The 12,098-nt window shown below is 39.0% G+C and overlaps 1 protein-coding gene across 1 annotated transcript in view; it reads left to right on the forward strand.

The window, feature by feature from the left end:
- Positions 1-12,098, forward strand: part of LOC101849600 (rap1 GTPase-activating protein 1) — a gene marked incomplete in the record, with an annotated part of 218,284 nt that overhangs the window by 203,191 nt on the left and 2,995 nt on the right. Inside the window, 13 exon segments of the mRNA XM_035968709.1 lie at positions 458-655; positions 1,107-1,283; positions 5,581-5,640; positions 6,117-6,200; positions 6,539-6,639; positions 7,149-7,278; positions 7,870-8,025; positions 8,342-8,413; positions 8,784-8,870; positions 9,455-9,637; positions 10,310-10,473; positions 11,029-11,133; positions 11,731-11,953. Coding sequence (XP_035824602.1) covers positions 458-655; positions 1,107-1,283; positions 5,581-5,640; positions 6,117-6,200; positions 6,539-6,639; positions 7,149-7,278; positions 7,870-8,025; positions 8,342-8,413; positions 8,784-8,870; positions 9,455-9,637; positions 10,310-10,473; positions 11,029-11,133; positions 11,731-11,953 — 1,740 coding nt within the window.

Genomic DNA, 12,098 nt, shown 5'->3' on the forward strand with positions numbered 1-12,098 from the left:
GTAATAATAGTAATAATAATAATGATAATGATAATAGTAAGAAGAAGAAGAAAATAATTTCTATAGCGCCTTATACACCCTAAGAATACAGCTCTATGCGCTTTTCTTTACAATACGTTCATCTCAGCATAGAACTCAAGGGAATGAACATTTTGCACACAGACTTCGCTCTTTCGATTTCCGCTAACTCGTAATATAAGCCTTCGTACTATCATAGCACAATGGAAGCGAGGGATGATGAATGGATATTGTGTTTTTCATTTTGTTATGTTTGTTGTTGTTGCTGTTGTTGTTGTTGTTGTTGTTGTTGTTGTTGTTGTTGTGTGGGTTTTGGGGTTGTGTTTTTGCTGTGTGGTTTGTTTTTGTTTTTTATTGTTGGTTTTTGTTTTGTTTTGTTTTGGGTTTTTTTGTCTGACCCCTTTAAATGATGCATTCGGGTTTTTCATTGGTCTCTCAGATTCTCCAGTCCGAGGGCCCCTACCCGATGGTGGTGCTGCCACAAACGGGAGGCTACTGGATGGAGAGCAGTGACGGGTTCATAACTCTGGAGGATGATGTCAATGAGTCAGTTACCTCCCTTCACCCCAGTGCCAGCGAACTCAGCATCGATACCGACTTCACTGCTCAGTGCTACCGTTGCGAGTTCTATGGAAAGGTAAGAGGAAGAGGAAGAAGAATTGCCGGCTGATCAAGGACTTTATTAGCCCCTTGTGGTACATGGAAAAGTATTAACTACTCAATATGCAGCCTACGATTATTAAACTTTCAAGTAGCCTTCTTAGTATTATGACTATGAAAGTTGTATCCTTCTTAGCCCAGGTTGGCCCTGACAGGCAGGATCTGAAGCAGCCCACCTCCTTAATGATCTAAATTGTGTCTATGGATGTGTAAAATAATCCTTACGGGCCTACATTTGAAACAAAAAATAAAAATAAAAGATAAATGAAATAAAATAAGATAAATAAAGCTGTAAAAATCAAATAAAATAAAATAAGAAAAAATGAAATTAAAAAATAAATTAAGTTAAATTAAATTTAATTTAATTTAATTTAATTTAATTAAATGAAAGAGAAACACGGTCACTAAATCGAACACTTACTTCCCAGGAACACTTCAACTACTACGCCATGGACGACAACTTGGGTCCCGTGGTGATGTCAGTGAAGGCCGAGTCGTCTCCCCCTGACTCCATCAACGCCGTGGTCCGCACACGCTTCTGCACCAGGCAGGAGATTATTCCCGCCAACGCCATACAGGTGCCAAACCCAGCCAAAATCGCCAAGGTAAGTTCTAACTAACTAGCATAGCAGGGCGGGTGCTCTGGTGCGGTTTGCGCCTTCTCTCATGTCAAACTTCTCTCATCCTTATCTCCCCTCCTTCTTTTTTGTGTTTGTTACTCTCTTATCACATGTAATCTAGTTTTTGGCACTTATAATATCTTATATGTTGCAAGTGCGATAAAACTTTTTTTTTTTTTATAGCTTTTAGTTTCACTTTTTGGTTATGTCGTGTTATATTTAGGGGAGTTTTTTCTCCTAACTTAGAAAAAAAAGTTTTATTCTGAAGTTCTGTTTTGCTTTTTTTGTTCCTTAGTTATGTTTTGTTTTGTTTCTTAGTTATCTTTTGGTTTCAACACTGAGTTGTCTATTGGTTCTGTTTCTTTGTTATATTGTGTTATCTTGTATTTTTATTAATAACTCATCTTTTAGTTTTGTTCTATTTGCTCTTAATTATATTATTTCCCTCTCCCCTCCCTCCCTCCCTCCCTCCATCCATCTATCCTTCCATCCATTCTTCCTTCCTTCCTTCCTTCCTTCCTTCCTTCCTTCCTTCCTTCCTTCCATCCTTCCTTCCTTCCTTCGTCCATCTCACTTTCCGTACGCGCGAGTTCCTTTCCTCACAAATTCTTCCGCCCAATATGTTTTATTATATAGGCCTGGGGCCTATATACAAATATATATAATAATATAATATAGATATATATATGATGGCCATTTCCTGTCAAATGTTATACCCGAGACACCGATCAACAAGACGTTGCGTCACACAACAATAACAGCCTGTGTAGATAGTATTACAACAGATTGCTGTGACCTTTAGGTCTGCTAGCCTCACTTTCTTTGTGGGGTGTGTCACGACACGGTGAAATCAGGCGCTCGTCAACGTTTGTTGGATTATATTATGGAGTTATTGGAATTGTCTTAAAGCTTGTTCGTTTGTCTTGCTTAGGATTTAAGTGAAATTTTTATATCGATCTACTTTGGATAAAAGTCGAGCGAGATGTTCGCGATTGACGGAGGTGGGGTGGTGAATTAGCGAGAAAATGTTTGGTGACAAAGTTTGGTGATTTCCAAAGCTTGAACATCCTTTTAGACTTCAGATGCGTTTTTCAGTAAAGTCCATTCAGAAATATGTTTTTGAATGTACGTAAGAGATGTTGAAAGAAAGAACCTAACACTTGCGCAATTTCGATTTCGTCGATTTCATTATTTTGACGAGCGCCTGATTTCACCACGATGCAGCTCACTCGTCTTCTGCGCAGCGCTTCCTCTGTCAGCTGATTATGTCCTGTCGTCTGTTAACCCTTTCATTACTGAAACGTTTCCAACTACGTTTGTGCAGACAATATGAAATGTCAGTTCAACATAAGAGCAATAAGCAGAACCGTAATATCTTCCACGAGGTGCCAGTTGGGGGGAATCGGGTCGGGTCGGGTCATGTCGGTTTGCTAGCCAGATTGAGTGCGCAAAGCGGTTGTCGTGGCACAAGCCGATCGCGCCCGACTCGTCGCCTCAAAAACAAACGCGTTTGTTTTCAGGCGACGAAAGGGGCGATCGCCCCCGACCCGACCCGACCCGACCCGCAAGGGACACCCCGTTAAAGAGTAAGAAACTGCAGATCGGCGTCTGTGATGTAGTGGTACTTCGCTGTCGCAGGCAAAAGACCTGAGTTCGATTCCCGAGTGGTGGTAAATTTTATCGAGTACATGTATCTCAGAGCATCTCAGTCTTTCTGCAGGGATGTTGCATCCCTCTCAGCCCGGGTTGACCCTGACAGGCAATGTCGAAATGGGAACGTAACAACACCTATATTATTATTTTTTAAAAGACAAAACAAAACATAAGCAAACAAATAAACGAACAAACAAACAAACAAACAAACGAACAAATAAGCTACAAGTTGTAGTAATCCGCATATGTCCTCAAACTCAAACTCCCCTCTATATAAACATAGTACAACAGCTCGGATGCCACCACTGACTTCAAGCCAGTTTAGGATTTTTTTTTTTTAGTAGAGGTTTTACGCCGCTCGCAACTGCATAAGGTCATATGAGCGCCAGGAGATTAGAGGCGTTACAAGAGAGTAACAAACATTGAAAAAGAGGAAGGGGAGATAAGGACGATAGATGTTTCATAGGACAGAAGAAGAAGCAAACCACACCAGAGCACCAGAGAGTTTAGGATTAATTCTATTCTAAAACAAACAAGTACACGACGGCCCAGTGATGTTCAGGTTAATCAAGACCACTCTGCTCTCAACGCGACGAAAAAAAAAAAAAAAGAAAAGAAAAGAAAAAAAAAAGAAGAAAGAAAGAAAAACATAATTATAATTATCTTTTGAAAAACAACACATATAATGATCTTTTTGTTGAGGGCCGGATTTTTATTTTTTAAATTTGATTTTCTTCCTGCTTTTCATTATATATTATTACTATTATTATTTTTTTCCCCCATTTTAACTGGGGGGGGGGGGGGGGGGGGGGGCTTTGTGGGGTCCTTTTTTATAAAAAAAATCGAGTTTCTGGGTCAAAGTCTCAGGTTTTATTTTAATGTGTTTTGTTTTATTTTGTTTGTGCTGCTTTAGTTCCATTCGTCACTTTTGCAAAGGAACTTCCTGGTCGTATGGTGTCAAAGGCCAATGACCGCCTTTATTTTGTCTTCCAATCGGAATGTTCGACCGAGATCTGGGCTGATGGGACTCGGTAGAAAATGTCAGGGCAGAAAATAAGGACGGTGATGGGGACATTTTCCTCACGCCGCTTGATGGATGTGCAGAAGAAGTGGGTTTTCCCGTTGGGTTGAGAGATTTGGTGTCGTAACAATAAGTAGACCTAGCTGTAGTGTAAGTTGTGCATCATTGTTGTTTAGGTTTTTGGATTGATGATGTTTTTCGGGAAGGGCAGGGGGAGCAGAGAGAGAGAGAGAGAGACGGACAGAGAGAGAGAGAGAAAGAGAGAGAGAGAGAGAGAGAGAGAAGGGGGGGGCACATAGAGAGGGAAAGAGAGAAAGAAAGAGAGATGGGGGAGGGGAGAATAACAACAAGTAAGAGAAGGAAAGAGTAAAGAACAGAGAGTGAAAATTACGAGTCGTATAATCAATAACATGTTTCGAAGTTCAGAATTCAGACAGACAATAAAAAGGCTGTTGTAAAATAGAAGCTTATCCACGGGAGAATGCGTCAAAATATTTGTTTCTTGTGTTAACCTAAACATTTTGTTTGAAAAAATAATAATATGCTCTGGTGTGGTTTAATTGCTCTTTCTCCCATATCAAATTATAACTGTCGTCCTTGTCTCTCCTCCTTCTGTTCTTTGTATGTAAAGTCTCTTAATGTATGTAACACCTCTAATCTTCGGTTCTAACTTATATCACCCGTGACCTAATTTGTGTCGCAAGTGTTGTAAAACTCTTACATAAACTAAACTACATGTAGATCCAAGTATTAACCTCAACCTTTTGCACAAATATTACCAGTAAGTGCTTTTCCCTCACGTGGAAAACCCCAGCTCAATAATAATATGTCTTCATTAAAGTTAACCGGGTCTGTCACGCGACTTCATTATGAGAAGAACCCCCCCCCCCCCCGTAATAATCAAAAGTCAACTTGCAAACACAAGATTTAACTGATACAATGCTGCTGGGTTGAATCTTTGTGCAAATTACGAAATTAATGTTTCATAAGCGCGCCCGTTGCAAGACAGATCAATAAAGTTACACTTACTTAGACTAGGCCTACAATCCTTTTTTCCCCCCAGAATTGTTCGTTGTGTGTTTATTATTATATTTATCTATTTTTTATTTGTTCTGTTTATTTTTATATTCTTTTTTTTTCTTCAAATCTGGCTTGTGACGTTAGCTAGCTTGAGTTTCATTCATAATAATGTGAATGGGTATTACGTTTCCTCCGGTGTTAACGTCATTGTTTGTCGAGTCAAGAAATCTTTTTTTTCTTCTGTAGTTTAATCGCTTGTTCTTACGTGTGTGTCTGGGCCGAGTGGTGTCTCTTTCAGTTGCGTTTCATTTTTTATTCATAGGCTTATTTTGTTGCGTGTGAAACATTGCTCGGCTTGGAATTGTTGTTTTGTTGTCAACTAAAGTGTTCTTGTTTTTAGATGGGCTTTTTTTCCCATTGACCCACTAGTTGCCTCGTGAACAAAACAATTATTTATCCATTTATTCCCCCCCCCCCTAAAAAAAGGGGGGGGGGGGTTTGTCAGATGACAAATAATAAGACAATATAATAACGAGTGTAATTGTTTCTCGATTGTCATGGCAACTGTTTGTATTTGTCTTCCTCCAGTATATATGTGACGACGTCACAGTGTCTGCAGACAGGTTCCAGCCAGTCCTCTCACTCAAGGTATGTCATCGGTGGTTGTTTTTTTTGGGACTTAGGGCCTATTGGGAGGTCTCAGACCAATCTTTCGGTCGTTTTTGTCCTTGTTGTTGGTTTTGTTGTTTGGTTTGTTTTGTTTTGTTTTGTTTTGGGGGATTGGTTTTGTTTTTGTTTTTTGTTTTTTTTAAATCAGGCACTGGATCAATCCCCATTTCAGAAATACTTTTAATTTAAGTGTGCGTGCGTGTGTATGCGTGTGTTTGTGTGTATATTTGTGTGTATGTTATATGTGTGTAATATAGGTTATATCATATATGTAATGTAAGCTTTTATGTTTGCACCCATAAATATAGACAAAAAGGAAAATAGGAAATTCCATAATAAATTGTTTTTCAATTAAAAAACTTTTCAAATCTTTGTGTTTGTTTACTTGACAATATTTTTGACATTTTGTTTGGCATTATTTTGACCGTCTGTTTGTTCATTTGTCTGCTCTCCAGGGCTCTGAGCTGGTTATGTCATATGACGAGCACGTTCTCACTCACAACTTCAAGTTTGGCGTCATTTATCAGAAGAAAGGACAGGTGAGAACTTTTTACTTTTGTGAGAGTTTTATGGCTATTGCAACTCTAAATAGGTCATAGAAGTTCTGCGAAGAATTGTGTGACTTGGGTGCAGTTGTTGTTGCAATACAGTAGTAGTTGTAGTAGTGGTAGTGGCAGTAGCAGTAGTGCAATAGCAGCAGTGTCATCATCATCATCATCATCGTCATCATCATCATCGTCATCATCATCGTCATCGTCATCGTCATCGTCATCATCATCATCATCATCATCATCATTCTCAGTAACAAGATGATGATCTTAATCATCATTAATATCAACATCATCATCATCATCATCATCTCGTTTTTCTCCCCCAGACAAGCGAGGAAGAGCTGTTTGCCAACAAGACCCACAGTCCTGCCATGGACACCTTCTTGGAAACCCTCGGCACACGAGTGCAGCTCAAAGACTTCAAGGGGTGCGTACACTTTAAAAAAAAACTTTAAGTGTTAAGAGAGAAAGAGGGACAGTGGGGAAAGAGAGAAGGAGAGAGAGAGAGAGAGAGAAAGAGAGGGAGAGAGAGAGAGAGAGAGAGAGAGAGAGAGAGAGAGAGAGAGAGAGAGAGATTCAGACGGACAAACAGACAGACAGACAGACAGAAAGAGAGAGAAAAATAGAAAGAGAGATTGATAGAAAGAGATAGAGAGATAAAAATTAAGCACGAGAGAGAGCAAACAAAGGAGAAAAGGCGGAGTATAGAGGGGAGTGGGAGAGGGGGGGGGAGGGAGGGGCAGAAAGACAGTGATAGAAAGAAAGATATATAGAGACAGAAAGGGAGAGAGAGAGAGAGAGAGAGAGAGAGAGAGAGAGAGAGAGAGAGAGAGAGAAAGATATTAATTTAAAAGTTAGAGAAGCACTCTAAGCAACCAAAATCTACATTCTGTCCCGTTGTTAAAATTCACTGTTGAACATGTTTTTCCCATGTAGGTTCCGCGGAGGGCTGGACACAACTCACTGTCAGACAGGAGCAGAGTCGGTGTACACAACCTACAATGGAAAAGAAATCATGTTCCATGTGTCAACGATGCTACCATACACAGAGGGAGATCCTCAACAGGTTTGTGTGAACGGTGTCTCGATTCTAAATGTCTGTCCATCCTCATCATCATAAAGTGCCAGATGTGGAAGACGCTATAGTGAGCATGGTTCTCCTTTAGTTTTAGTTTTAGTAAGTGTTTTACGGCACTTGCAATACATTAAGGTCATATCATGTAAGTGCTGAGGATTAGATGTGTTCTAGAGAGTAACAAACATAAAAAAGAAGGAGGAGAGATAAGGATGATAGATGTTTGATAGGAAAGAAGAATTAAACCACACCAGAGCACCCGCTAACCATCTACATGGTTATCCATTTAATGATTTCATTCTAAATGTCTGTGTGTTATATATTGTCTCATCATCATTAAGTGCCACATCTGAAACTGACATCAACGATCATTTGTTCTCCATTTATTTCTCCGCTTGGGTGCTGTAAAAAATTCCATATTATCCTTGCATTTCCCTATCACCCATGTCACATTTCAAAATAGCATACATAAAGAGGAGTCTAGCACTAAGCGGTCGGAATGACGATGAAGTTAATGATTATGTTAAGGGATTAAATGAAGATAATGATGATGATTGTATTTTTCTCCTCCCCTTCCCTCAGTTACAACGGAAACGTCACATCGGCAACGATATCGTGGCCATCGTATTTCAAGAGGAGAACACTCCATTTGTTCCGGACATGATCGCCTCTCACTTCCTGCACTGCTTCATCGTGGTGCAGCCTGTGCATAAACGCGGGGAGTCGCCGAGATACAAGGTATGTCACAGTCATGGAAGGGACAGAGGGGGGATAGAGAAAATGAATGAATGAATGAAAGATTGAAAGAAATAATGGATGAATAAAACAATGAATGAGTCAGTGAAAGAATTAAAAGGACAAATGAAAGAAAAGAAGAATGAAAGTATGTGTAAAAGAATAAAGATGCATGGAAAGAACAAATGGAATTATGAAAAGGTCCACGGATGAATGAAGAAATGGATGTTAACAGGAGTCGGAGTTGAAATAAATATTTATATATATGTTTATTTATTAGATATTTATATATATTTTTTTTACTTTCTTTCCACCCCAGATCTCTGTTGCAGCGAGAAAAGACGTGCCTCGGTTCTATCCCTTGCTGCCCCAGGGTGCTGAATTTGTCAGTGTAAGTTCGCTATTTGCTTTTTTTTTTCTTATTGTGGGTGATTGAAGGATGCTCCGGTGTGGTTTGCTCCTTCTTTCTTATCAAACATCCATCACCCTTGTCTATACTCCTTCTTTTCTTTGTATATTAATCTAGTAATACCTCTAAATTTTCGGCACTTTTATGACCTATTTGTGTTACAAGTGCCGTAAAACTAAAATAAACATTTTGAACATAAACACTGTCTTTTCTTTGTATGTCATTCTCTAGTAATATCTCTAATCTTTGGCACTTACATAACCAATTTGTCTTGCAAATGTAAACGTTTTACTAAATTTAGACTAAAATGAACAACTTGAGCATAACCAATGTCTACCATTTCCCTCCACAGGGAGAAGAGTTTCGGGAATTTCTTCTCACCAAACTGATCAACGCTGAGTTTGCCTGTTACAAAGCTGACCAGTTCGCCAAATTAGGGGTGAGTTTGAGGCACTGACCCTTGTCCGTTTGTTGATTTGTGTAGTTAGGTTTACCTTATTGACTCATGGTGAGCTAAGATATATGGACTGATTAGGGAGTTGGGGATGTTGCATTAGAAATGTGTTAAGTGAAGTGTTGTGCAACGATTGATTTTGTCATGTACACATGTGAAAAAAGAATCTACTTGAAAAAAAACTTGGAGCAGGATCTATTTTTCTTTGGTAATTATGTCAGATAATGCAAATATGCCTCCCCATAAAAGAAACGAGTCTAATATATAATATTATTTGAAATAATATTTTTCTTATTTTGCTATGTCGGCTGCCTATGTGTTTTAGATATAGGCTACCCGGTAATGGAAATGCATGTTTTAAAAAAAATTCAAGACTTAGAAATCTGTAATCAATTCACTATGTATTATGCATTTTGCAATGTACATGATAGCTGAGTGCCTACTAGACTATGTATATTAATTATCATTATCTACATCTCATCTCCTCAGCACCGGACGCAATGTTAGCTGTGTGCCTGCTAGACTATATAGGCCTATTAATTATCATTTCCTTCCTCTCATGTCCCCAGCACCGGACGCGAGCCTCTCTCCTGGAGTCTCTGTACCACGACCTCCAAAAGAGGAACCTGGAGCTGTTTGGCCTGAGCTCTGTGGCCAGCAGCAAGCAAGAAGGGAGTCGCCTCATCGACTCAGTCAAGAGGGCCTTCAGTGGGAAGGGGCGCAGTCCCAGCTTAGAGTGCAACAGTTTACAGGTCAGTGGTGGTGGCATTTTGTAGCCTATCTCATCCGGGAAGGGGCATAGTCCCAGCTTAGAGTGCAACAGTTTACAGGTCAGTGGTGGTGGCATCTTGTAGCCTATCTCATTCGGAAAGGGGCATAGTCCCAGCTTAGAGTGCAACAGTTTACAGGTCAGTGGTGGTAGCATCTTGGATCTCATCTGTTTTGTTTTTGTTACAGCTTTACAATCCATATTTTTATCCCAGCATACCATTGAGTCGATAGTGCCGTAAAACATCTACTCAATCAATCTATCCATCAAAAACCCAGCAGACCCGAGAACACTGAGAAATATTCTCGGATGATATTTTCATCATCATATCTCTCCTTTTGTCTCTTTTGTCTTATTCCTGCTTTCTGTTTCCATCGTACTACTGTCTTTGTTTCTGTTCTTAAAACTTGATCGGTTTAGACTAAAAAAAACTATATCAAATAAGCTAAATATATCTTCCTCATAGAATTTTTTTCTCTTTTTTAAGGTCTAACAGTGAGTATAAGAGTTGAAAGAAATTATTGGATACTTCTTGTGAACATGATGACCATAGACAATTTCTTTCTTTGGAAAACAGAAATGTAGTCAGGTTATTTAAGCCTGAAAAGTAAATCACCAGTCTTTGTTTTAACACCTGTATTTTCCAATGTTTCAGGTTTCGAAAAAGAACGGTATCCAGGGGTCTCTGGCGACAGTCGGAGAGGATGAGAAGGGAGTGAACTCCCCCGTCAGAAAGTCTCCCTCTACGCCACGGAATCTTGTGCGGCAAATGTCTTCCAGTGTGGAAAAAACCAGCAAGTCAAATCGTGATAGCAAGGGGTGAGCTTTTTTCTTAGATGTCGGTTTCCGTTAATTTTAAATTGTTTTTTAAGTAAATTTAATTATGATGATAATAATGATAATAGTAAAATTAATAATAACAATAGTAAAAATAATGATAAGAAGAAGAACAAGAACAAGAACAAGAACAAGAAGAAGAAGAGGAAGAAGAAGAAGAAGAAGAAGAAGAAGAAGAAGAAGAAGAAGAAGAAGAAGAATTCTGTACAACTACTACTAATAATTATTATAATAATTATAATAATTACATTTATGTGGTGTATGATCTATGCTCTTTGACAAACTCTATGACCTTCACATTTATTTTATTGCCGGTACCCTTTTGTGTTGCAAATACCATAGAACTCTTACCAAAACAGACCTACCAAGTGCATTTTTCTAATCTTCTACCAAGTTTATCTCTCTCTAATCTTCTACCAAGTTTATCTCTCTAATTTCCACCAAGTTTATCTCTCTAATTTCCACCAAGTTTATCTCTCTAATCTTCCACCAAGTTTATCTCTCTAATCTTCCTGTTTTTCTCTCCCCGGTTTACAGCAACCTGCGCATAGAGAGCAGCCACAGCATGCTGGGGTACCCAACCTGTGCCAGTCCTCCGCCCAGCCCGCAGTCCAGCCCTAGCAGCGTCTCCTCCACAACCAGGTACTTGAAAAACATTTATTTTAGGCTTATTATAGATATTTTTACACCCTCATCGACACAATTTAGATAATTTTATGAGACCGTGATCTCCTCTACAACCAGGTACTTCAAACAAATATATATTATTGTAGGTATTTTTTTACGTCCCCATCGACGTAAATTAGATTACTTTTGGAGACAGTGGGCTTTGACCCTGTGTGTCAAGGGCCAACCTGAGTTTAAAGGGATGCAACATCCTCTCGGAAAGACTGAGATTATTTATAATGTAAAAAAACTCCCCCTTTTGTAATCGAACTCAGGTCTCCTGCATGCAACGACAAAGTGGCTAACTAACCGCTACACTATAGATGCTGGTCAACTCGGTACTTTTATTCACTACTTCGCTTCTGATTTCTGTTATTATACAAGTGGTAGACATGGAAAAAGTAGATTGCCTAAATCTCCCTTCATTCCTCGAATACCTTGATACGACGCTCCAACAGAGAGACATAGTCAATAATATTATGTTTAAAATCAAGGAAGGAGGGTAGAAATAAATAAAACTTACCCGAATACGCAGTAAAACTGATGACCTTTTTCAACTTTTTCGTTCGACAGAATGAACCAGCTCATCCACATATCCCGGTCGAACTCGGAGAGCAGTTTCAACAGCATGGAGGAATATCCTCCCAACATGGCTTCCGGAAACAACAACATCAACAACAACAACAACAGCGGCAACAACAACAACAACAACAATTTTAACTCCAGCAATGTGACGGCGGGTGTGGGCAGCAATACTCTCAAGTTGACCAACCAAGATGATTCAGATACTGGCATGGTAAGTCAAGATTACATTATTATTATTTTTTTTTTTTTCTTAATTATTTTTAGCATTTAAATTGTTATTATTATTATTATTTATGAATATTATTATCATCATCTTTATCATACGAGATCTATCATTCTCATGATTTTATTATTAC

Source organism: Aplysia californica, unplaced genomic scaffold (assembly GCF_000002075.1).
Source record: "Aplysia californica isolate F4 #8 unplaced genomic scaffold, AplCal3.0 scaffold00077, whole genome shotgun sequence".
Lineage (NCBI taxonomy): Eukaryota > Metazoa > Mollusca > Gastropoda > Aplysiida > Aplysiidae > Aplysia > Aplysia californica.